This window comes from Protopterus annectens, chromosome 8.part0, assembly GCF_019279795.1.
Source record: "Protopterus annectens isolate FY-2018-M chromosome 8.part0, PAN1.0, whole genome shotgun sequence".
Classification (NCBI taxonomy): domain Eukaryota; kingdom Metazoa; phylum Chordata; order Ceratodontiformes; family Protopteridae; genus Protopterus; species Protopterus annectens.
Window position 1 is genome coordinate 1,369,334,798 of NC_056741.1, and position 26,114 is coordinate 1,369,360,911.

Below are 26,114 nucleotides of genomic sequence, written 5' to 3' on the forward strand. Positions count from 1 at the left end.
AAGAATGAATGGAGATTAACAACATCAGATAATGTTCTTACCATAACCTTCTGTCTGTGTTGTCAATCTTCATTCATTCTTGACATCCCACCCACCTTCCCCCTCCAAGAGACTTCTGGAGGTTCGGACCTAGTCTTGGGATGGTACAGGGTTATTCCTTAGAAAGGAATTCTGTATTTTCTCTCGTTCTCTGCAAACTCAATATGAGGTAATGGAAGAGGGGTATTATTGGTAGCGCCTTAGCTCGAGAGTTTTTGACTGGCGCGAACTATGTATAATGGCCGAGTCAGTTCAGAGGTCGGAACCAAACCCATCTGTCAAGAATGAATGAAGATCAACAACACAGATGGAACATTATGGTAAAGACATAACTTTTAATTGCTATTACTTCTGCTAGGAGGATATCTGAGATACAGGCCTTATCTTGCAAACCTCCCTATTTAATCTTTCATAAAGACAGGGTCTCCCTACAAATGAATCCTTCCTTTTTACCAAAGGTTTTATCTGAAGCAAATATTAATCAGACTATATAACTCCCAACTTTCTTTCCAAGCTTCTCGAATAAAGGTGAATACTGTCTATACTTACTAGATGTGCATAAACAATTACATTTCTACCTTCACTGAACAAAAGAAATTAGAAAATCTGATCAGCTATCTGTTTCCTTTTCTTCAGCTGCTACTGGTAGACCAGTTTCTAAAGTTACTCTGGCTAAATGGCTTAATGAATGCATTACTTTTGTTTATAACAAAAACAGAATGCATCTGCCAGGACCTGTAAAAGTGCATTCAACAAGAGGAATGGCTGCTTCTGTAGTTTTTCATTGGAAGAGCTTCCATAGATGATATTTGTGCAGCGGCGACATGGGCATCTCCTCATACTTTTATTATACCTTACATACTGGATCTGGTCTCTAGATGATGTGCATCATTCGGCTCGATGGTGCTCAGGAATATTCTTCCATGAGACCTCCCAAGGTTCAGATAGCGAGGGACCCTGTCCCACAGTCAAGGATTAAGTGAAGATTGACAACATCCATTAAAGAAGTTATTTCTTACCATGATGTTCCATCTGTGTTGTCGATCTTCACTTATCCTTGACATCCCCACCCTCCTTCACCCCCTGCCTTTAGGTTTCTTGATGGATTGGACCTCTCCAAATATTGGCTTTCATTATAGAGATACAGATATGGTCTCTGATTTTTTATTTCTTGTCTGTCACTATTGTCTGCAAACTCAATCTGAGGTAATCTTGTGAGGAGCATTATAGGTGGATCTTTGCTCGAGAGTTTTTTGGAAGTCATGTGTTGGAATAAGGGCTGAGTCGGTTCCGAGGTTTGGAACCAAACCCACAGTCAAGGATAAGTGAAGTTCGACAACACAGGTGGAACATTATGGTAAGACATAACTTCTTTTTCTTCCTTCTCATGCATGTGGTCGAAGGCAATTACCAAAAACTACCTCACAGAATGGATTTGCTCACAGAGGGCAAGGGATCCATAATCCTCCCCAACATTCAAAAATCTCTGCATAACTCTGTGGATGATAGATTTTTAATCTTATTTAGGCACCTTTTTTTTATACAGAGGGCATACAGCAGGTATTAAAGAAGGCAAGGAAATCTTTTACTAGGAAATTATACTTGGCCAAATGGAAAATAAGTTCTAGTTGGTGCTGTAAAGGATAGCAAGATCCATCCTAAGTGGGGGGCTCATCTGGTTCTTTGGCACCTGTGTGAATTGCTCATCTCAGGCCTAGTGTTCACTTCTATAAAGATGTACTTTAGATCCATTTTTTTCACAATTATTGTAAGGTGAACACTTTTTAAAAGGGGCCTTGCAAATTAGACCACCTAGGAAAGAAATTGCACCTTCTTAGGATTATAATTTGTTTATTAAATTATCACTTAAGAAGTAGGGACACATACATTAATAGAAAAGAAAATAACATATTAACATTTTTTTCATTTACTTGCATTGTGCTTTACATGTATGCTTTATTTCTTTATAACAGCTATCATTCAGTCCAGCATTACATACATTTCTCAATTCCTACCTTTCCTTAAATCTCACTCCTCATCCTGAACATTGTTCTGCAAGTATTGTTCCCACTCATTCCATTTATTTGTATGTATTTTGCTCTTTCCCTTTTCTAAAGATCCCTCTTCCAGATCTTAGCTCTCTTCTGCAATATTCAGTACTTCAAATACACTTGGTTTAGATTGGGGATTTCCATTTTATAGTAATTGTTTTTTGGTAACCAATAGAATTAAACTTAATAAGGCCTAAAACAAACAAAAAAATAAGGCATTACTTTGTTTAGGCAATTCAGATGCAGTATCCCAGCTCAAAGAATCATTTTCTTAGTTACAGACATTTACATCCTCAATATTTCTGACAGGTGATTTACCAGGGAAGTCACATCATCCCTGTGTGCACTGAATGTACCTCCCACCATCCCTGTGTGCACTGAATGTACCTCCCACCATCCCTTTGTGCACTGAATGTACCTCCCACCATCCCTTTGTGCACTGAATGTACCTCCCACCATCCCTGTGTGCACTTGAGTATCTACTATCCCACCAGGACAGGCAAGCAGGCCAAGCCCTTTCATCATTCTACCTCCCTCCATGACTACTTCAGTGCTGGAGTCTCTAATTGAGCCCTGGTTGCCTGGGTTGCAGTCAGGACTCCAGCCCTCTACATCACTGAGAAGGGATTTTGTTTAATGTCACAGGTTTTGTGGGGGGGTGTACTGTCTTTGACTTTAATGTTTGTTTTTGGACCCATGCCTCTTTGCCTCCCTGCCTAACTTCAAGTACCCACTGTAGCCATACTGTTTTGTTCTTCATCACTGGAGCAAGGACTATGCACAGCTTGGTAGTCATCCATGTAGTCATGAGGTATTTTCTGTTTTTTTTTTGTCCCAAACCCCTTACCACAGTGGCTGATAAATTCACCTTGCAAACGTCAGGTCTTGCTGTGCCTTTCCCTGTGAGCCGGCATATTCCAACATGTGCCCCAGGAAAGCTGTTGCTTGGACACAGTTTTGAGAAATCAAATGAATGATGTCCTTCAAGAATGCAACTGCAGTCATAACATATGGGTTGTCCTGCCTCAGGCAGCCCTCGGTCGGCCGGATTCCAAAGTCTGGGTCCGACGTCGGCTGATGTTGCATTTTCCTCCGACGTCAGAGCAGCTGGGGTACATAAGCATCAGCCGACGCCATATTCTTCAGTCTTTCTTGCCGCGCGGTGCCCGAAGCAGAAGCAGTTCGCAAGTGCCGGTCGGTCAGCTCCTGTATTCTTCGATTCCGAAGTCATCAAAAAAGCTAAGTACCCCATTGGGGACCTTTTCTTGCCTCAGCCGATGTCAGAAATTACTGAAAAAGTTAACAATTGTCTTTCTTGTGGTAAACAAATACCTCATAAGGATTTCCACTCTTACTGTCTTCCTTGCCTTGGCCCAGACCACGACGTCTCGGCCTGTGTAGCCTGTGCTCGCTTCAACAAGCGCACTCTCAGGCACCGGGCGGAGTTCGCTGAAGATTTTTTCGGCGAAAAATTTGCTTACACAATGCCGTGGGAACTTCCGACCGCAAACTCCCAAGAAACGAAAAGACCGGGACCGACATCCTCGGCCCGCATCTACCACCGACTCTACGCCAAAACCTATCGCGAGTGCTCCGGTTCCTTCTGAGATGGTTTCTCCACCGCTCCGAACCGAAGACACCGTGATACCGACTCCGATTCCGGATATCACTCCGACGCCAGTTATTGATTTTCCTCCGGATACCGAAACCGAGGAAATGCCCGAGACTATTGCTGTAGACAAGGTCACTCCTGCACGTGGAGCTGCCAGGCCTCCTATGGCCATGTCTATTAAGGCCTACACTAGGGCTAAGGCAGCCAGCAAAACAAAACATCTTTCTACTAAAACCTTACCTCAGCCTACTCCAGAGACACAAATTATGTCTATGGCTGCTGATTTAATTTCTATGATTAGAGGTTCACATGCCCATCCTGAGAGAGGATCCCAGCCTCCTTCTGATAAAAGGCCCCGGGTTGAACCCCCTGACCCTATTCCGTCAGATGAAGATTCTGAGGGCTGTGTCCACTCTGATAGCCAGGAAGAGCTCTTCCAGACCTATGAGGACTCGGATGCAGAGGATTCCATTCCCTCGGCCTCCCCTCCTGAGGATATTTCTTTTGGGGAAGTTCTGCATACCATGAGGGAACATTTCAAGTGGCAAGGCCAGGAATATTCTGATTCCAGAAAAGACTTTCCTTAAGAAGCCCCAGCACAGGCCCTTAGCTATTCCTCCTGTACTTGATGTTTTGGATGATTTATATTCTGACTCTAGTGTTACCCTGACTCTCTTCCTCCTGCTCCAGCCAAGCCAGACAGGTATTACAGGGTTCCAGAAACACATTCCCATTTATTCAGGGCCCATTCTGCTGATTTGGAAACTATTTCAAAGGGGCCTAAAGGAGTTTCAGCTTCCACCTCTAAAAATCCATTGCCCTCCAACAGGGAAGCTAGGTCATTAGAGAGATGGGGCAAAAAGGTTTACACTTCCACTACCTTATCTATGAGAGCTTTGAATTGCCTTTTTCATATGTTACAATATCAGGATTTCCTGTTAGAAGATTTACAGAAAACATTGGCCTCTCCTGATCCTTTAGACAGGAAGTCTTTGCAGGAAGCTGTACATAACTCTCAGCAAGTAAGCAATCACTTCCTGCAGTGTGGATATGATGCACTGGAAGCTTCATGTAGGGCAGCTATGACAGGGGCAGTCATTCGTAGACATGCGTAGTTAAAGGATCAACCTCTACCAGATCATGTAAAGGCAAAACTTCTGGATGCACCTTTGGAAAAGAACAAGCTTTTTGGTGCTAATGCTAAGGATGTGTTAAAGACCATCGAGGAAAAAGCAAAATCATTTCAGACGGTGAAAGATTTCCTCCAGGTTCAACCCCCCAGATTCAGTAGGAATTGGCCTTCAAATAACTGGTCCTTTCCTAATACAGAAAAGTTTCAAAGGGGTAAAAACAGACGTGGCCGTGGAAGAGGCCAATACAGAGGTCCTTACAGGGTACGACAATGGCAGCCAGGAAACCAAAGAAGCAACGCAGGGGTTTCACCTGCCCCACAGCCTCAATCTCAATGACTTTCCTCTACTTCCGCCTACCAGGGAACAAATAGAAGCTAAATAAACAACAACTGGATTCACCAAGCACGATTTAATACAGGATTTCTGTCTCTCTGACGTCTCGGCCTCAGCCTTCAAGGAGTACAGATCAAGTAAAAAGCACAATGCTTATATACATATTAATTCACTTAATTAAAACAATTAAACAATTATGTGATTAAAACTTAAACTAGCAGCATTTTCCAATTAAAATCCTCATTCAACCCATTTGGGTATAAAGTCTTAAACTTTAAGATGTAAACAGTTTCTTTATACAACAGCATCTGTTTAGTATTTAACTGTTCATACTTATTATCAGGCAGTTGTTCCAAAATTGTTGCCTGTAATGTCATATAATCACTTTTATGCATTTCAAAGAAATGTCTAGCAACAGGACTTTCAATTTTATTATTAATTATATCTCTGACATGTTCCAAGAGCCTTACCTTAAAGGCTCTCTTGGTTTCCCCTATGTAAACTTTATGACAGGGACATCTTAAGGCATAAATAACTCTCTCAGTGTTACAACAAAAGGAATTGTTTACTCTGAAGGGAATATTATTAATGTGGTCAAAACTAAGGACCACAAATCTGCATGCCTTACATTTACCACATTGATGGGTCCCTTTGTTATTAACACTACATATTATTGTTTCAGTGGGAAGACTAAACTTACTTTTGACTAAAAAGTCTTTAATGTTTCTTCCCCTCCTGTATGAAAATTTCAAACTAACATCTAACCAGGATTTAACATTACCCAAAGTACTAAAATAATTCCAAAACATTGAAATAATTTTAATAAATTCAGATGTATAACATCCATAGGTAGTGACAAAATACATAACTTCCTGTTGTTTTTGTTTATTTTGACCTTTAGAAGAATTAGTGTTCCAATCATATATCCTATTCTCCTTGTTATGTATCTTAAGATATTCACATAGTTTATTAAAACTTTCCTCTAGAATAGTCATGTTATACCCTCTCATCAAGAAAGAATTAAACAGCAAGTCAATTTCTCTATTAAACTCTGTTGTTTCATTACATAGTCTAGACACCCGTAACATTTCTCCATATGGTAGAGAATGTATGGTATGAGGAACATTGCCACTACAACCATGTACATATTGTGCTAAACCTTCAAATGTCCTGTTTACTGATGTTATCAATTTATAACCACTAGAGATATCAAGAATCACATCTAAAAAAGGTAATCGAGTGTCCATAATTAGACCATCAAAGTCCAAAGAAAACCTATTGGACTTGAGATCTAAAATGAATTGATGGGCCAAAGACTGTTCCCCCTCCACCAAAAAAATTAAATCATCAACATATCTATAATATCTAATAACATGATTCTGAAAAAAGTTATGTTTGTATATATATTCCAGCTCAAAAAGCCCCATCGCTAAATTAGCGTACATGGGGGCAAAAGAAGCCCCCATGGCAGTACCTCGCTTCTGATGATATAGAATGTGATTAAACTCAAAATAATTATTAGTTAAAGAGAAATATACCAAATCAATAATAAATTCTGTAACAGGGGAATGGCCCAGAAAAAATCTCAATGCTTCAATACCAAACTCATGGCTAATATTCGTATACAGGCTTTTGACATCAACAGTTAACCAATACATACTTTTCTTCCATTTGATGTCACCAATTTTATTCAAAAAATCAAACACATATATTAAAAAAGAAGGTAATTTTTTAACATGTGGTAGCAAATAATTATGTAGAAATATTCCTAAATTACGTAGAAAATATTTACATCCTGAAACAATAGGGCGACCAGATGGTTTATCTAAATTTTTGTGGATCTTGGGCAGGCAATAAAAATATGCCATGCCACAGCCTTCCACCTGAAATTTATTTTTGATATCCCTAGTTTCAAAATATCCTAACCTAAGTCCTTTTTGTATAAGTTCACTGTATTGTGAAATGGCTGCATTGTACTTATTAATGTCACATGTTTCATATGTATTACTATCATTGAGGTGTAACATACACATATCAAGGTAATCAACTATATTCAGGACAACAAGTTTGTTGCCTTTATCGGCAGGTTTGAAAACAATATTATTATTCTTACTCAACTGTGTTAAAGTATTCCATTCCTGGAAAGACATATTATATTTAACATTATTCTTATCTTTCATAAATTCGTGATAACTCATTTCAGTGGAATGGTTAACCATTTTGACAAAATTAGACACCTCATGGTGCATAACCTTAGGTATAAAGTTACTGCTCGACGGTACATGCTCCGTATTGAGTTTTACATAAGCATTAGGCAGCTCATCTGAAGTGCATGAGTAAAAACTATCATCTGAACTGGAAGAACTTAGATCTAAAGTATTTAACTCACTATCAGGACTTAAACTAAAGAAGTGTTTTAAATATAGCTTCCTACTAAATCTATATACATCCATTTGCATGTCATGGAGTCTGGAAACCACCGTAGGGATGAATTTCAAGCCCAAATTTAACACAGAAAGTTCAATGTCATTGAATATATAGTTAGACAAATTTACGACATAATTGTCCATATCATTAGAGGCAAAACTACCATTTACCTCTTTTGTAGCCACCTTGTCTAGATTGTTCTGATGTTGTGTATTCTGTATAGTCCCGTTGGCGTTTCTGCCGTGATGTATCTCTCTGGGCTTGTGGCTGTTCAGAACGAAAATTCTGCCGTAAACAAATAGAAGCTCCCTTGGGCGGGAAATTATCTCTGTTTGCAGAAAATTGGCACAGACTGAGAAAGGACAAATGGATTTTGGACATTATAGACCGAGGCTACAGGTTCCATTTTCATACCTTGCCAAGAAAACAAGGCATGCCAAACCTACCACAAAACCAGAGGGCAGAGGCTATCAAGCAAATCTCTCTGCTGACTCGGATGAAAGCAATAAAAAAGTTCCACAACAAGAACAAGGCCAGGGTTTTTACTCAAGACTGTTCCTTGTTCCAAGAAAAGAATCTCAATGGAGACCAATACTGGATTTGTCCGCATTAAACACCTTTCTCATAGTACCAAAGTTCAAAATGCTGACTCTACAGCAACTCCTTCCCATGCTGGGCAAGGGGTCTTGGCTGATTACTCTGGACCTCAAGGAGGCATACCTGCATGTCCCTATCAGACACAGCTGCAGAAGATACCTCAGATTTCTTGCAGGGCCAGAGCATTATCAATTCTCAGCATTGCCATTTGGCTTATCTACTGCCCAGAGTATTCACAAAATGCCTGGCTTCAGTAATTGCTCATTGCAGGCTCCAGGGGATACAAATTTACCCACCTGGACGACTGCCTCATACAAGCGGACGACAAATTGATGTTGACAAAAAACTTGGACTATGTCATAAGATTACTACAAGCTCTGGGATACACAGTCAACTTCCAAAAGTCAAGACTGCAGCCATCCCAGCAAATAATCTTCTTAGGAGCCAAATTAGACACAGCCTCTCAAATGGCTTACCTGACAGAAGACAAGCAAGAGAAGTTAACTCATTACTTCAAAGGTTTAGCAAAACTCACCCAGATGACTGCAAGGAGATTCCTACAGGCCCTGGGTTACATGGCATCCTGCATTCTCCTGGTTCCATTAGCAAGACTACACATGAGAAAGCTTCAGTGGTACCTAAAAAGCATTTGGTCTCAGCACAGCAACAACTTGGAGACAACCATACCGCTCATTCCATGCCTACAAAAGGAATTCCTATGGTGGGCCTCGGTGAGCCAGGCAAACACAGGTATGTCATTCAAAAAAAACACAGATAACACAGACCATGACCACAGAAGCCTCAGACCTTGGATGGGGGGCGCACATGGAAGGCAGGTGTATACAAGGACAATGGTCTCCAAAGAAAACACATCTGCATATAAACCAAAAGGAAATGCTGGCAGTAATGCATGCCATCGAGGCCTTTCAACACCAACTTCAGCAAGGCCATTTACTGATACGGACAGACAACACCACTGTGATGTGGTATATAAACAAGCAAGGGGGCACCCACTCTTACCCCCTTTGCAGACTGACAATGCATCTTTGGGAAAAATCACTGAGCCTAAACAACCAGTTACAATCCCAGTTTGTTCCAGGCAAAGACAATGTCTTGGCGGACAGCCTAAGCAGGAATTTCACAGATCCACACGAGTGGAGGTTACATCCAAGATCTTCACACAACTCACTTCGACATGGGGCAGGCCAGAAGTAGACCTATTTGCCTCTCACCTCAACCATCATCTACAAAAATTCTGCACAAGGACTTACCATCCAAAAGCTTGGAAAATAGATGCTCTCTCATTCAACTGGAACTTCCTAACAATCTATGCATTCCCACCTCTGCCACTGATGACCTCAGTGTTACTAAAGATCAAAGCAGAGACCCAAGGGAATCATAATAGCTCCGGACTGGCCAAGACAACACTAGTACCCACTACTACGGAGCATATGTCACACCAGGAGGTGGGCCCTTCCCCATTGGCCTCTACTTTGACTAAACACAATTTCAAAACAGTGCATCCAAACCTTCAGACACTGCAGCTAACAGCCTGGGAGATCCCATAAATAACCTCAACCTATCTCTCTCCAAGGAAGTTCAGCGGATACTAACAGAGGCTCGAAGACCATCCACCAGAAAGGTTTACTTAGCAAAATGGAAGAGATTCAGCAATTGGAATACCAGCAAGGGACATGATGCATCATTGTTGAACATCCCACTCATCTTGGAATATTTGGCAGATATCCTAAAGAACGGCCTCTCATATTCTTCCATAAAGATACATGCATCAGCTATTTCAGCTAGATATAAAACTGATCCTCCTGTCTTTTCACACCCTTTGCTAAGGCAATTCCTCAGAGGAATCAAGAACATTAAGCCACCAAGAAAGGCCCCAGTACCAGCCTGGGACCTCAATTTTGTCCTAGAAAAACTGACTCTACCTCCATTTGAGCCAGCAGCTACAGTTGACTTGCAGTTTCTCTCATGGAAGACAGCTTTCCTGTTGGCAATTACCTCAGCAAGAAGGGTTTCGGAACTACAGGCCCTAATGGCAATACCACCGTTCATAATTTTTCACAGAGACAGGGTTTCATTAAGGACCAACCCTACTTTTATGCCTAAGGTGGTATCTAGGGTTTCTTTAAATCAAGCTATTCATCTGCCTGCTTTCTTCCCCAATCCTGAGGATAATCGGGTAAGACTCTAACATACCTTCGACATTCACACACTACTTCGATGCTACCTGGACAGAACCAAGGCCAGTAGGAAGTCTGAACAACTTTTGTAGCTTACCCCTGCAGTCCAAGGAAAAGCAATTTCAAAACAGACAATTTCAAAATGGATTGGACATTGCATCAGATTCTGTTATTCCTTTCATGGAAAGACTGTTCCAGCCAATGTCAGGCCACATTCCACCAGAGCTACAGCCACCTCTACAGCATTCTTAAGAGGGGTGCCTACTAAGGACATTCTAGAAGCTGCTACATGGAGCTCCGTGCATACATTCTCCAAACACTACAATCTCCCTCTATACTCCAGATCCAGAGCAGGCTTTGCTTCGCAGTCCTGCAGGGTTTGATTGCCACACCATCTTTTCCTAGAGCATTCCTCCTCCCCAGCTAAGCTATGGTATTCTACCCATATGTTATGACTGCAGTTGCATTCTTGAAGGACATAGTACAGTTTTGTACCTACCATAAATGTAGATGTCCGATAGACATGCAACTGCAGTATTCCCTCCCTCCATACCCCTCTATGCCTAGGGTCCACTCCTATCCCTGTTTCTCTTAGCTGGGGATATCTGTTATGGTGTATTTGTTTTATTGCTCATTTATTTGTCTGGAATCCTGTTTTTGTCTTCCAAATTTGATTACAGCCTTCCTTGGAGGGCACCTGGCATCTGGGGCAAGAAACACTGAAGAAAATGGCGTCGGCTGATGCTTATGTACCCCAGCCACTCTGACGTCGGAGGAAAATGCGACATCAGCCGACGTCGGACCCAGACTTTGGAATCCGGCCGACCGAGGGCTGCCTGAGGCAGGACAACCCAGTTGCATGTCTATCGGACATCTACATTTATGGTAGGTACAAAACTGTACTTTTCTAGTCCTTGTGCTGCATGCCATCTACCTTTATCTCCATTAGGCACCAATATTGACGCGTCTGACCACCTCCCTTCCCTCACAATGAGTGACCTGGGTGTTGGACACACTTTCCTGCCTTTCCTTGTTGACTTCTCCATTTGCTGCATTGTTAGTAGATTCTGGATTATCTGGGTTGCAGTCAGGGTTTTGTCTCTGTGCTGTAGAGCCTGATATCTCTGTTTTTTTTAATTGAAATTACAGTTTATGTTTTGGAATTATTTTTCATTTTGGCTTTTAGTAGCCTAGTAAATACACATGACAGCAAATTTCTGTTTTCGGCTATGACCCCAAACAGTAAGTTAAAAAAGCAGTTCCGAAGTTCCAGACAACTCGTAGATAAAACACATATCTTAGAAACAATTTCAGGAAGAAAGAGTCATATAGGTAGACATTGTTTAATAGTGGTAAACATTGGGGAAGCAGTTTATCAACCTTGATATAGTAGTGTCACACTACCCTGTTTGGTTACAAAAATTTCTGTCAACTGTATGCACCTTCCTAAGAATCTTCTGTTTTTTTATTCATCATTTTGATCCCTTCTTCCTACAGCATCCAGCTAACTCTGTCCTTGCTTGGCCACCCTACTGGAAAACATCAAAAGGGAGGGGTGAGGGCAAGGAAGAGTGGCTGCCTCATGAAGGAGGTTAAGAGTTTCCTTATGCTTCTAACAGCCTTCCCTGTCAGTCAGCAGGTGCAGTACAGTACCTTACTTTACCAAGAAGCTTGCAGGCGAATTGCTCTCCACTGTCAAAGTACTCAGATTTGGGCATACCAGACTTACACCATAAAGCCATATGCCTTCCCCCTGATGCCAGTGTTGCGGTGTCTTGTAGACAAGTCCCTCCCTTGGGATGATGACTCACCCTTAGTACTTCCCCATACATCTGTACTAGTGCTCATGCTGCTGCTTGAACCTTTGATCTGATGTTGTTAATCTTCATTCCTTCATGACTGTTGGGTATCGGTTCTGTCTTCAGAACCAAGTCGGCCGTTATAACAAGCTCGCACCCGCCAAAAAGCTCTCGAGCTAAGCTTACCCATTAGCCCCTCTCTCTATCAACCCAGATCTTGTTTGCCGAGTAGAGTATCAAGATGTGTCAAGCCAGCTCTCAAGCTAAGTGATTTAGATTTTCTATTCCAACTTTGATAATATTTCTCTACCTTTGAAATTTTTCTTCTTTTATATTACTATTAGTAGTCGTTGATAGTTTGCTTACCCTTTCTAACTGTTTGAGTGATTCTTTTCTGATTTCTTAACAATTTTTGGTATTTTTGGTATTTCTTCGCACCATTGGTGGTACAGGCCCCTCCCTTACCTCTGTGGTAATCTTTAATACCATTGCTGTTATTTCCCCCTCTTTTTCCTTCCCTTTACCCATTGAGTATTCTTTATTATCATTGTTGGTAATTAAAAAAAAAAAAATCAGTCTTTCTTTTTGAGCGTGCGTGCGTGTGCGTGTGCGTGTGCGTGTGTGTGTGTGTGTGTGTGTGTGTGTGTGTGTGTGTGCCCATGCGTGTGTGTGTTTCTGTTTTATCTCCTGTTGTTCTGACAGGGCCTTTCCCTCATTACTGTTGTGATTTGATACTTAACTTGTAGTCTGTTTATGATAATGGCTGATAAGAAGGGGACAACAGGTTTTAAACAATGAGATAAGTGTGGCAGGAAAATGCCGAATTCTGATGGACATTTGTCCTATGTTTATTATCTTGGTGTTCTGCACATGAAAGTTCAACCCACATGCAACCTATGTAAGGGCTTTAGTGCCTGCACATTGACTGAGAGAAAGAACAACTTAATATTGAAAGATCTCTTGAAAATGCCTTTCTCGGAGACTCTATCTGAGGGGAGGTCTCAGCCCCTCCTAAAAAGGAACATAAGAAGAGGAGACAATCTGTACCTTCCACTCCTCATACCAGTGAGCTTAAATCTGTTAAGTCCCCCACAGAACCAAAACCACCAAAACTGACTTCTGCATCCATCTCGGCACTGGAGCACCAAACTCCATCTACGGTGCCGTCTTCTGCTATGGAACCGACCATGACTTACAACACCTAGGGTACCAACCACTGCTAAGGTACCATTGCCCCTCTCAGCACCAAATATAGTCTCCCCAGTTCAGGTCACTACCCCCCTCCAACGCAACCTACTGGTCCTTTGACCACGGTGCAGGAGGGTGGAACTTTAGCTCGGACCTGATATTCCCCGTCGCTAGATCTCTTTTTTGGACAACAATTGAGCCCATTTCTTGAATGTCTTGATTCTCCATCGGGGATGTCAACCTGCTCCTCCAGGAGCATTTCGGAACTCGACACAGTGAGACTCTTGGATCAGTTCTTAACGGCCAGAGGCATTTCATCTCCTTCTAAATCCTGCCTACTACTTGGAGCTGAGGAATTTTCTCCACAGACTCTGACATATATTCCTCCTTTGACTTCCTTACAGGTATTGGAGCTCTCGATGCTGACGCCTATCCTGGTACCAGCTTCTTCAGTTCCATTGGTAGATCTTACCATGGCTCCAGAGCCTACCTTATGGTCCCTGACTCAGTCGGAGCGAACCCATCCTTGGGACTGTGACTACGTTGTCGGCACCGTGACCCCTTGCACTGCGCCTGTTTTTTCTACGGCACCATCTACTACGGTTCTGCTTGTTTTGATGGCACAGAGTCCTCTTGCAGCTCCTTCCCTGGGGCAGGCTCGTCAGAGTGGGGTGTGACCCTGGTCTTGAGGTTATCTTTCTCAGTTCTGGGCTCCCATCCCTCTTCGGGCGGGCCTGCTTTCCAGGTGATGGAGAGGGCACTCACCTCAGCAGGCTCGCAGCTGGTTCCCTTGATGCCGGAATGCCACTTATACATGTCCTCTGAACCGCAGCTGATATGGTCCACTACCCTGGGACATCAAGCACGGGAGTCTCAAGATACCCTACCACAGGGCATCCTCTCTTTGGAGTCCTCTACAGATGCCCCTGCTGAGGAAGCACCCTGCAAGAGATTGTGAAAGAGGAAGCACATGGATTCCCTTGAGGAATCCCTTACTGTGGATACAGACTATGATGTGGGGGAAGGGTCCCCACAGTCACCCCCTGAGGATGTCTCATTTGGAGACATACTGGAAATCTTAAAGCAGCAGGGAGGCTGGAAGCCATCCAACCCTTCCTCTGAGGAGTCTGTATTCTTGCAGGCTTTTCGTGCTTGACCCACTACTTCCTGGGTGACCCCGCTTGCAGATGCAGATGATCTAGTCCAGCTCATCGTGCAGTGTGCCTGGAAGAGTCCCTCACCATTGAGCCTGTCCCCTGGAGACCAGACAAAATCCTCTCCCCTCCAGAGGATCACCCTCATTGGTCCAAATGCTTAGCAGTAGATGGTATGGTAGTGGCGGCAGCCACTAGGAAGGAGCTCACCTAGGAGAGTCTTAATGTGCATCCTCCAAACAGGGAGTCTCAGATGATGGACAGACTAGGGAAGTGGGTGTATGCTTCATCAACCTTTGCCATTTGGTCCTTGAATTACTTGGCACACTTTACCCATCTCCAGCGACACCTGATCACGGAACTCTCGGGAACCCCAGCAGGAATTGTATCTGATGAGGTATGTGACAAAGTTGCCTCACAGCTTGCCACCCTGGAATCCATATCTAATTCATCCATGCAGTTGCTCTCTCATACTACTGAAAGGGCAGCTAGAGCAGCGGGTGCAGGAGTTGTCATAAGACATCATGCCTGGATCTGCTTATGTGACTTTGCGGACCCTTTTAAGTCTTCCTTTGTCAACGCTCCCATTGACTCTTCCTCCCTTTTTGGCCCAAAGGTAAAAAACACATTAGCCAAGTATAAAAAGGATGGCAAAACCCTGTCTGCTGTGGGCATTCATTTTTCCACTCCCCAATGATCCTTTTCTAGGAATCACAGGAGTTGAAAGATGTGGTACAAAAAAATCCCAGGGTACTTTCCGCAACACATGTGGTGAGTTTTCCCCCCAGGGCAGCGGGGGAAACTCATAAGGAAGACACCCCTCCTGAGGCAGAGGGGGTCCGCATAATCAGGGATCCATGGTTTCTTTCTCTGGACAACCCTATCTGTGCTCCTGAAGAGTGGCCCGATTGCTTACCTCTGGAAGCAGTCGGAGACATTTTCTCTGCACCACCTTTAATGGCAATCCATAACGACAGATTCTTGAGTGCAGACGATAATTACCAGAGGTTATTACATCCCGTTTGACCTTTACCCAAGGCCATGAAGGCAAATTCCTGACATTCCACCCAGTCAGTGGGTGCAGCAGCACAGGAAATTCAAAGGCTGCTTCTAAAAGAGTCATCCAAACAGTCTCACCAGACCAGATAGAATCCCAATTTTACTCCAGGTTCTCTTTAGTGCCAAAAAAGACAGGGGACTGGAGACGCACAAAATTCCAGCAGGTCATGGTTCAGTCTTCTATCTTCCCGTTCCTGGGGCAAAGATGATTGGATGTGCTCGATAGATCTCAGGATATGTATTATCACATAAAAATGGTCAAACACTCCAGGAGATTCCTCCGCTTCCGGCTGGGAGCCAGTCACTACCAGTTTCGAGCGCTGCCCTTTGGTTTCTCTACAGTCCCCAGAGTGTTCACCAAATGTATGGCAGTGGTAACAGCTCACTTGAGAATGCAAAGATTCTAGGTGTTTCTGTATTTAGACGATTGGCTCCGTACCGCCCCTACCAAGCATCTGCTGCTTCTACCCTTACACTACACCCTATATCTAGCAAGATCGCTAGGGATCTCAATAAACAAAAATTAGTACCTACTCAAAATCTAGAATTAATAGGAGCAACTTTCGACACTCAGTCTTGCCTGGTTGCCCTCCCGCTTCACAGGCTCCAAAGACTAAGATCTCAACTCTGAGTGATACTCTCTTTCAACAAGGTCCCAGCTTGTGCAGTCCTCTAACTACTAAGATCAGTGGCAGCAACGATTACTATTATCCCTCAAGCAAGACTACACATGAGACTTCTACAATGGCTCCTACCATCACAGTGGTCCTCTTTAACTCATCCTATGTCCTTTCCGATCCGCATGACAAATCAATGCAGAAAAGACTTAAATTGGTGGATGAAACTAGAAAAGGACCTATGGAGTTATCCATTCTCACCCTCTCAGCCCAAGGCCATAGTGACCATGGGTGCATCCCTGATGGGGTGGGGGTGGTGGGGCATTTCCAGGGAAAGACAGTCCAAGGCACTTGGTCCCCCTTGGAGGTCAACCTGAATATCACTGTTCTAGAACTTAGGGCAGTGCTTCTGGCATTGCAGGCATTCCAATTAGGTCCTCCCTTCAGGGACAGTTGCTATCCAGTCGGACAACATGCCTGTAGTCTGGTATATCAACAAACTAGGGGGAACCATATCCTACCTATTGTGTTGAGAAGCCATGAGAGTTTGACAATGGGCGATATCTTCCAAATGCTTTCTGATAGCAGCGCATATTCTGGGGGATTCCAACATGATTGTGGACAAGCTGAGCAAATGCATTCTCCTGCCTCATGAGTGGTCCCTCAATCATGTCATAGCGGTGAAGATCTTCAACCACTGGGGCCAGCCGTGCTGCGATTTATTTGCATACCCTGCAAACCACCAATGCAAAAGCTACTTTGCCCTAATTCCCCCTCAGGAGGAGCCCCTGAGGGATGCTCTAATACACGATTGGCCCACGAGACTTCTTTATGCCTTTCCTTCGCTTCCTCTGATCCCGCAATTCCTAAAGAAAGCTCTTCGGTTGAGAAGCAGATTGAACCTCATTGCACGCTTTTGGCCCCGACAAGTTTTGTTTCCCTTCCTTTGGCCTCATCTAGTCCACTGACTGTGGATTCCGGATTCAATTCCAGATTTACTGTCACACCCGCAAGAGTTGCTCTATCCAAACATTTCGAGTCTCAAGCTGACAGCTTGGTTCCTCCACTTCCAGTACTTGCCAGGCAGAATAAGCTGTCCTCCCCTGTGCAAAACATTCTTCTGGCTTCCCATAAGCCATTCACCAGGAAACTTTATGTCAGTAAATGGAAAAGATTCTTAGTTTGGTCTTGAGAGAAAGGGCTAGACCCCCTTTCGGCTTTGGTGAATTCTTTACTGGACTATTTATCAAATCTCCTTCATTCGGGAGTGGCAGCATCCATTATTCGAGTATACCTGGCTGCTATCTCAAACTACCACAATGGCTTCCAGGACTCCTCTTTGATATTTTACTGCCTCTGTAAGATCTTATTGAAAGGTGTTACACATATTAGACCACCCTTCAAGGAACCAATCGAACCTTGGAATTTGACACTAGTTCTACAAACCTCGACTCTTCCTCCATTTGAACCAGCTGCCACTTGCGATATGAAGTTTTTGTCTTGGAAAACTGTATTCTTGGAAACAGTTACCTCAGCAAGGTGAATATATGAACTACATGCTTTATGCATAAAGCGATCTTACTTGGTTTTCCATAAAGACAGAGTATCACTTAGGACTAACCCCTCCTTCTTACCCAAAATTATTTCAGATTTGACCATCAATCAATCACTTGATCTGCTAGTCTCCTTCCCCTATTTTTGTGATAAAGGAAAATATTGTCTGCACTTGTTGGATGTCCATAGACAGTTACATTTCTACTTGGACATGACTAAATCACTATGAAAATCCGATTCAAAGATGGCTGCCATTCTGTGAGCACTACTGATCTACATCTCTGCATATAACCTGATGAAATCTAAATCCTGAAGTGATATCAAGAACTCTTAAACAATAAATCTTGGTAAAAATAACTGCAACTTCATTCATTTAACCTTCAAGAAGTGAACAAACCGAGGGAAAATATAGTAATTAACAGGATTATCACAGATTACCAGGCTCTGAAGAGAGTCTCAAACAAAGGAATTGTGTATTCAGTATACTCTGAGCTCCACTACTGATACAAAATGTCGAAGGAAGACAAAAATATGGACACAACCACTACAAAAACTAAACTTTCAGAACTGCAGTCACCGGAAAAAGATGTTACTTCGAAACGACAAAAAATTATTAAACAACAGGAACAATCAAAACCAGGGACCAAAACTAAACCTGATCAAATGCTGAACATGGAGGATATCAAAACTGCTCTGTTACCCATACAAGAAGCTCTGAAAGAATTAACTGTACAAGTACAAACCTTTGGAATCTCCTGTACTCAAATTCTTGAGAGAATGGATAAAAGTGAAGCCCGAATAGCAGACGATGACGACAAAATAAATCTGCTAGCCAAAAAATCAGATACACACGTGCTGGATATTCTTGCTATTCAAGCTAAAATAACTGATTTAGAGGCAAGATCTAGAAGGAACAACATAATTGTCAGAGGAATACCGGAGTCTGTACAATATAATGACTTAATTACATCTATCCTACAAATATTTACAGTTATTCTTAAAGACCCTGATTTGCCAAAACAAATAATCAAGATGTTAGCAAAATTCTCTCAACTATTAAAAAAAATGGAGGATATGTTATGTGGAACAATAACAGAATTTCTGTGACCCAGGACTTACCTTTGCAAATCAGGCAAGCTAGACAAATGTTATCTCCTTATTGCAAAATTCTTATTGAAAAACACATAAAATTTCAGATGAAATATCCCAATTTGTTAATATTCACAGTTGATGGGTCCAAATACTTTGTTTCATCAAAAAATGAAGCAAAAGTTACCTTTTTGAAGCTTTTGAAGGTTTTACCTGCTTCAGAGACTTGATTTGGCTTTCCGTTGCGACTGGTATGGCATCCGAGGTCGGATTTAGCTGCTGCTGTGGATCGAGGTCTTGGTAATCCTTTGTTTGGTTGTTTTATTGTGTTAGGCCCCTCTTTGTTTAGATAAGAGCTCATTTTTCAAATCCTGGACATTCGCGAGTATCTCCCGAAGTTTTATAGCCTTTGCGAAGGCTGTTCCTTTACGAAGAAACAGGAAATGACTGTGGTGCTTCTGAGGGTGCGATATTCGTTGTGACACTTCCAGAAGTTTGTCTCTATTAAGATTCCCCCTTCGCGATCGCCTGGGCTGATTTTCAGGCTTGGAAATCCGAGGAGGACTATGTTGGACTGAATAAAAGTAAAAGAAACATTAAAGGATGTTGTGTAATGTTTTTTTAAGCACATATTTACAAGCTGTTACATTTTTAGTTCCCCTAATGATTAATCATTCTTAACTTTAAAATATATTAATGCTGAACAAGGAATGGATAGACAGTAAGCATTTAGGGAAAGGTTCTGTGGAAAGGAATCACTTATTTCCTTAATATCATTAAGTTGTCTGTATATAGTAAGTATACTGGATACTATACTTTCTTTCTTTTTCCTGCCATATAGACCCAGATATGTGAGATGACTCTTTTATAATACTGATAAAGCCTAATGTCATTAGCTAAAACATCAGACAGTACCTACTGTTAATATTGTTATTAAGGAAACTACCTATTTCTGTTTTTTTTTTTCTTTCTTTTTTTTTGGATACTTATATGACTATAATTTCATAATAATGCAGGGGTTTTTTTTTCTTTCTCTTCTCCCTTGTCTGCTGTTTGACCAAGAGAAAATAATGTTGACTAAAAGTTGAACTCTCATTTTATCTTATGAGCAAGAGGTTTTATTATATGTAATTTGTATGTTTTCATTAGAGATGTATTTAGAAATCAAGAAAGTTAATTATCTATATACAGCAGATATATTTTTTGTTTACTTTTATATAGAAATATTTTTATCAGGATAGCTTAATTAATACCTATATGGGGTTTCTAGCTAGACAATCAAAGTTACGGAAAAACTTATACATGTTGTTCTATTAATAATTTTTTATATGCTTTACTCAAAAATAGTTAATACAAGATATTTTGATTAATAGTAGTGTTTAGTAGGGAATGTTTAGATTAGACTTTGTAGAATTAGAGTTAGTTATTATAGGTTCTGCTTATATTATATGTGTCATTTATTGTCACCTGAAGAATATTTTTAGGTTTATATTAGTAATTATTATAATTATTTACACTATACAGGACTTATACATGTCCTGGTCCAAGGGTAGAGTGGGTAGGCACTGGTATGGGACGGGATTTCAAGAATGCTTCCAGATTATATATATCTTTAAAATGTCTCCGATTATATTCGATTTTTTCTTTTTAAAGGTTTGTAATAATAATTAACAGAGTGAAATGTGGGGAATAGGCTCATGGAACATAAAAGGGCTCCAGAACTTAAAGAAGAGGAAATTAGTTAAGAAATGCAGCAGTGGAAAGCACTCAACAAAACCAATAACCAAACTGAGTGCAAACAGCCAGAAAGAAAACTCACGAACTTCTTTCGTAAATTTATTCCAAAGTCAAAGTCAAAAAGTCACTTCCAATACCCCACAACGAGGAAATTAGTTCTTCATTTACTTTTGCAGTCTGGGGCGTGTTTTACAGTACTTCAGGAAACTCACCTAACTAATGATCAAGGGGCAGAGATCAAGAAAAGGAAGTGGATTAGAGAGGTTATAGCCTCAGAAGGTAAGACCAATAGTGCAGGGGTAGCTATAGTTATTAAAAATCAATATCAAGGGAAAATTTTAGACTCTAAAATAGATAAAGAAGGAAGGTGGTGCTTTGTTACCCTCTCATCTACTCTCCATGATAAACCTATTTTACTTTGTAATGTATACGTACCATGCACTAATCAACAATGTTTTATAGCATCACTTTATCCGCTTTTAAATCAATATAATAACTATTATATAATAATAGGAGGGGATTGGAATTCCTATCAGAATCCGAAGTTGGATAGGCCTTGTCCACAAAGGTCATTCAATAGGCAAGCGGTGGTCGTACTAAATGATTTAAAAGGAGATTTTTCAACTATATGACCCTTTTAAATATCTGAATAACCATTTCAATACAAACAATTTTACTTTTTATTCACCGTGTCACAAAATGTGGTCTAGAATAGACTTCTTTTTGATTTCACAAACAATGACTAATTTCGAACCATTAGTTCTCATACATGCGCGTTATGTATCGGACCATTCCAAAATTTCATTAAGTCTTTCTAAAGATTCTAAACATAATTTGTTTCACAGGGGTTATAATTGGTCTTTAAACCCAAATCTATTAAATAAAAAAGAAATAATACATGAAATTACAGATGCTGTTAATAGTATACTAGTTAAGTTGGAGAAACCACAACATTCTCCTGATATAGAATGGGCAACAGTTAAGACACAAATAAGAGGGATTTTCTTGCAAAAAGCTTCATATTACAAAAAAATGCAAACTAGAGAGATACAAGATTTGGAAGTTAAAATAAAATCACTTGACCAAGAGTTGATTCAGAACTACAACAGTCAAACAGAGGCGGAATTATTCAAATGTCAAAAAGATCTTTTCTTAGTTCATAATAATAGGTTGACATTTTATGAGCATAAAATGTTATGGCTAATCATATTCAAACGCCATCAAGGGCATTAGCTAGAATCATTAATCAATCAAAAACAGCACCTTTAATCTCGGAAATACACTTCAGTAATACAATATATTCTAAAACCAAAGATATTGTTAATGTTTTTGAAAGAATATACTCTGATATTTATGCGGATCAAAAAGATCTATCCTTAAACAGGTCTAATAAAGAATTTTTTCAGAAAATTAGCTTCCCAAAAATAGATGATATTTCCCAAGAAGACCTTATTAAACCTATATCGGGTGAAGAAATAACTTATATAATTAAAAACTTCAAATCATACAAGGCACCGGGGCCTGATGGCCTGACTGCTGAATTCTACAAAACTTTCTGCGATATTCTTGGTAAAATACTCTCAATTGTATTTAGTTATATAATTAATAATAAAATTAATGATCTCCATTTTAATGCATCAAAAACTATTCTTATACCTAAAATAAATGCTGATACCCAGAATCCTGATAATTATAGACCAATTTCACTTCTAAATGTTGATATGAAAATTTTGACTTCTATTTTGGCTAATAGATTGAAAAGAATAATGAATCAAATAATTTCTAATGAACAAGCTGGTTTTATAACTGCCAGACAAACAAGCGACAATACATTAACACTACATTCATTAACCTCTTATGCTAAACAAAATAATTTAAATATTTATGCACTCATAATTGATGCACAAAAGGCTTTTGATAGGGTTAATATAGAGTTCTTGTTTGACACTTTGCCATATTTTAATATACCCCAGGAATTTATCTTATGGTTACAAATCTTATATACTAATCCTGACACTACCTTATATAGCAACAAAAGTTTTTCTAAAAGAATACAACTTAAAAATGGAACACGACAGGGCTGTCCCTTGTCTCCCTTGTTGTTTAATATATACCTAGAGCCCTTATTTTTATACATCAAATAGAATGTATATCATAATGCCCCTATATTATATGGAACAAAAATATCCATGGTGGCGTTTGCAGACGATCTTAATATATACTGTACAACACCAATTTCAGACACTGAAAAATTACTGAAAGCGGTGGAGGACTTTGCAGTAATATCTAATTACAAAATTAATCTTAAAAAAACAAGCATATTTCCTTTAAAAACTCCCAAACCCTTTTCACTTCTCCCATTGGTGGGGCAGGTAAAATCTGAAGATAAAATTAAGTACTTGGGTATTACCTTTTCTACAGATAATAAGGATTTTTATAATACCAACATTAAATTAGTCTGGGATCACATACTATTTGATTTTAAGAGATGGAATAATTTAAAGCTACCTGTATTAGCAAAAGTTGCAATTATTAAAATGAATGTTTTACCCAGATTATTATATATATTTAGATCTGCTCAAGTGATTATTTCCAAAGGGTTTTTAAAACAAATTCATAGGGAATCAGCTAAATTTATTTGGGACCCAAGAAAGACCAGGATATCATATGATAAATTGATGACTCCAAAAAATAAAGGGGGATTGGATTTACCAAATTTTGAAACCTACTATTTAATAATAAACTCGAACAGAATCTTAAGAATCACCAATTATGACATATTGAGTAATAAATGGTCACCAATATGGGTAACTTTGAATTATAAACACATTTTGAATTTGAATATTAATCCCAAATCAGTACCTTTCTTAAGAAAGGAAAAGCTTAAATTATACAATATAATGGATCACATTAAATTATATATAACGTCATTACAAAATTTATTTGAATCCTTAAATCTTATGCAGCATATGATGGTCTTCCAACCTTTTCATAGAAATCCCAACTTGAAACTCAATAATAAATTAATAAATCTTAAAAGCTTTCCTCTTATGATGAATTTAACTTTACTTGATATATATCCCTACTTAAAGGAGTCAATTAATACAATAAGACGAGAAATGAATCTGCTCAAATCATATTTAACTATTTTGAGACAGATCAAAGAACTCTCCATAAGTTACTTTAATGACTTTAAAATTAAAGATGAGGAAATAACAAAATGCTTGAATTTGTGGCAAACTCATCAACAAGATGTCAAATTTATAGCAGCCACTAACAAACTAATAAATGATCTCAAATTTCAGAATACAGTTCTTCTGTCAAAATATTGGAGGGAAAAACTGCCACTTACAGAAGAAAAGCAATTACTGAAGGCAATTAATCTAACAATGAAATCAATATCTTTTCAAAAATTAATGTATACTCAACTTATGATTTTTAATAGTGCTTATTATACACGCCTTAGATTGCATAAGTTTAATCCTAAAAAATCTCCAAATTGCCCATATTGTAAAGATCAAGCAGCAGACCTTCTTCATATGTTCTGGAGTTGTAAATGTATTTATAAACTTTGGAATTCCTTAAAAGTACAACTTCAAAAGATGGGATATCAAAGTTCAACACTCTCATGGGAATTCATGATTTTACATATTCCTCCAAAACAATTTCCTAGATCCCAAATCATTATATTTATCAATATTTTTTTATTAATGAAACTTTGTATAGTAACGAACTGGTTAAATCCATCTCAAACGTCATGGGATAATTTTAGGACTTTAGCAATAAGCCATATATTAGCCCACAAATGACTTCTGAAGGATCATAATAAAATTATCAATAATCCAAAGATATGGGAACAAATTTTTAGTATCATGCTGGCGTAATATATAGAGAATCGAGTGTAGTATGAGACATATATACCCTTTAGGGGAAAAATTGTCAATAAGTAAAAGATTGAGATATCTGATCTATTTATAATTCTTTTCATATGTTCTTGTATAATTTGTTGTTACATTTGGAGGCATTCATGTAAATATTGTATATATGTTTTGTGATTTTATTAGAAAGGATAGTTAGAACTTATTAATATTTTTGTTTTGCTTAAGTTTGTATGGAAAATGGTAAAACAATAAAGATTTATTATTGAAAAAAAAAAATCACTATGAAAATCCAACAAATCTTTCTCGGGACCAAAATTGGGAAAACCTGTTTCTAAAGTAATCCTAGCTAAATGACTGAGAGATTGCATTTGCTTTACCTACCAACTAAGGTCAAAGCTCACATAACCAGCTCAGTTGTGACATATGTTGCCTTCCATTCAAGAGCTTCCATGGATAACATTTGTATAGCAGCCACATGGGCCACTCCTCATACTTTTATCACTCATTACAAATTGGACTTGGTCTCCAGGGGAAGGGCATCCTTTGGCTCAGTGGTGCTCAGGATTAAACTTCCATATGGCCTCCCAGAACATAAAGTAGGTAGGGACTCTGTCCCATCAATAAGGAATGAATGAAGATTAACAACATCAGATAAAGAAGTTATGCTCTTACCATAAAGTTCCATCTGTATTGTTTGATCTTCATTCATTCATGGCATCCCACCCTCCTACCCCTTCCAAAAGACTCCTGGAGGTTCGGATTTGTTCCTAGCCTCGTGATAGGGATTTTACTCAGACAAAACCTCCACTTTATTTCTTACGGCAAACTCAGTCTGAGGTGATAGAGAGGGGCACTATTGGTAAGCTTAGCTCGAGAGTTTTTTGGCTGGCATGAACTTGTTAAAACGGCTGACTCTGTTCAGAGGACAGAACCGATACCCATCAGTCATGAATGAATGAAGATCAACAACACAGATGGAACGTTATGGTAAGAACATAACTTCTTTGTACCTGGGGCAAAGTCAGGGTTCTATCCCTGTAAAACACAGAGCTAAATCTTAACCCTGGTCCTTTACCATTCTGATATCTCTAGTAGTGGTACGCCCCAGCTGATATTTTTATGTTTTTAGTTTGTAATGATACTCTATAGAGCCCACCACATTCCACCATTTCAACAGTTTTTGCTTTTCAAAAAGTGGTACATACAGTTTGACTTTTAATACTTAGCTGAATTGTTCTGTTTATGTTCAGGACTTTGGTTTCCGAAGTCGAGTCAGTGAACAGATCATGGATGTGGATGCCCTTTCTCCAGTTCCAGAGATTCAAAAACCTGAGGTAAGATATACATTTTTTATATAATGTAATATTTTAAAACAAAGCAGGTTCACTATATTTGTTAATGAGCTGCCTGTTATTGTATCCTAAGTCTCTAAAGCCTAGTGACACCTCTGTTTCTCTGGCTACATCCTACTGATGCCTATAGGAATCTAATGTTGCCTGTCCAACTTACATTCATAATTCCAAAAACATATTATTTACAGGTTATTAAGACATTTCATTTTAAAACGGTTGGGCAGTATAATTGTACTGCTACTTGGCATTCGTTTAGTGCAGCAAAGTAGATGTGAATTTCTGTTCATATACTAT

General features: G+C 39.8%; 1 protein-coding gene across 6 annotated transcripts in view; it reads left to right on the plus strand.

Annotated features, from left to right (window-relative positions):
* CEP164 (centrosomal protein 164) overlaps positions 1 to 26,114 on the plus strand; it is a 1,424,585-nt gene that overhangs the window by 401,683 nt on the left and 996,788 nt on the right. For all 6 annotated transcript variants that reach the window (XM_044080950.1, XM_044080952.1, XM_044080951.1 and 3 more), the window contains one exon: positions 25,719 to 25,802. In XM_044080950.1, coding sequence (XP_043936885.1) covers positions 25,719 to 25,802 — 84 coding nt within the window. The remainder of the gene's footprint in view (positions 1 to 25,718; positions 25,803 to 26,114) is intronic.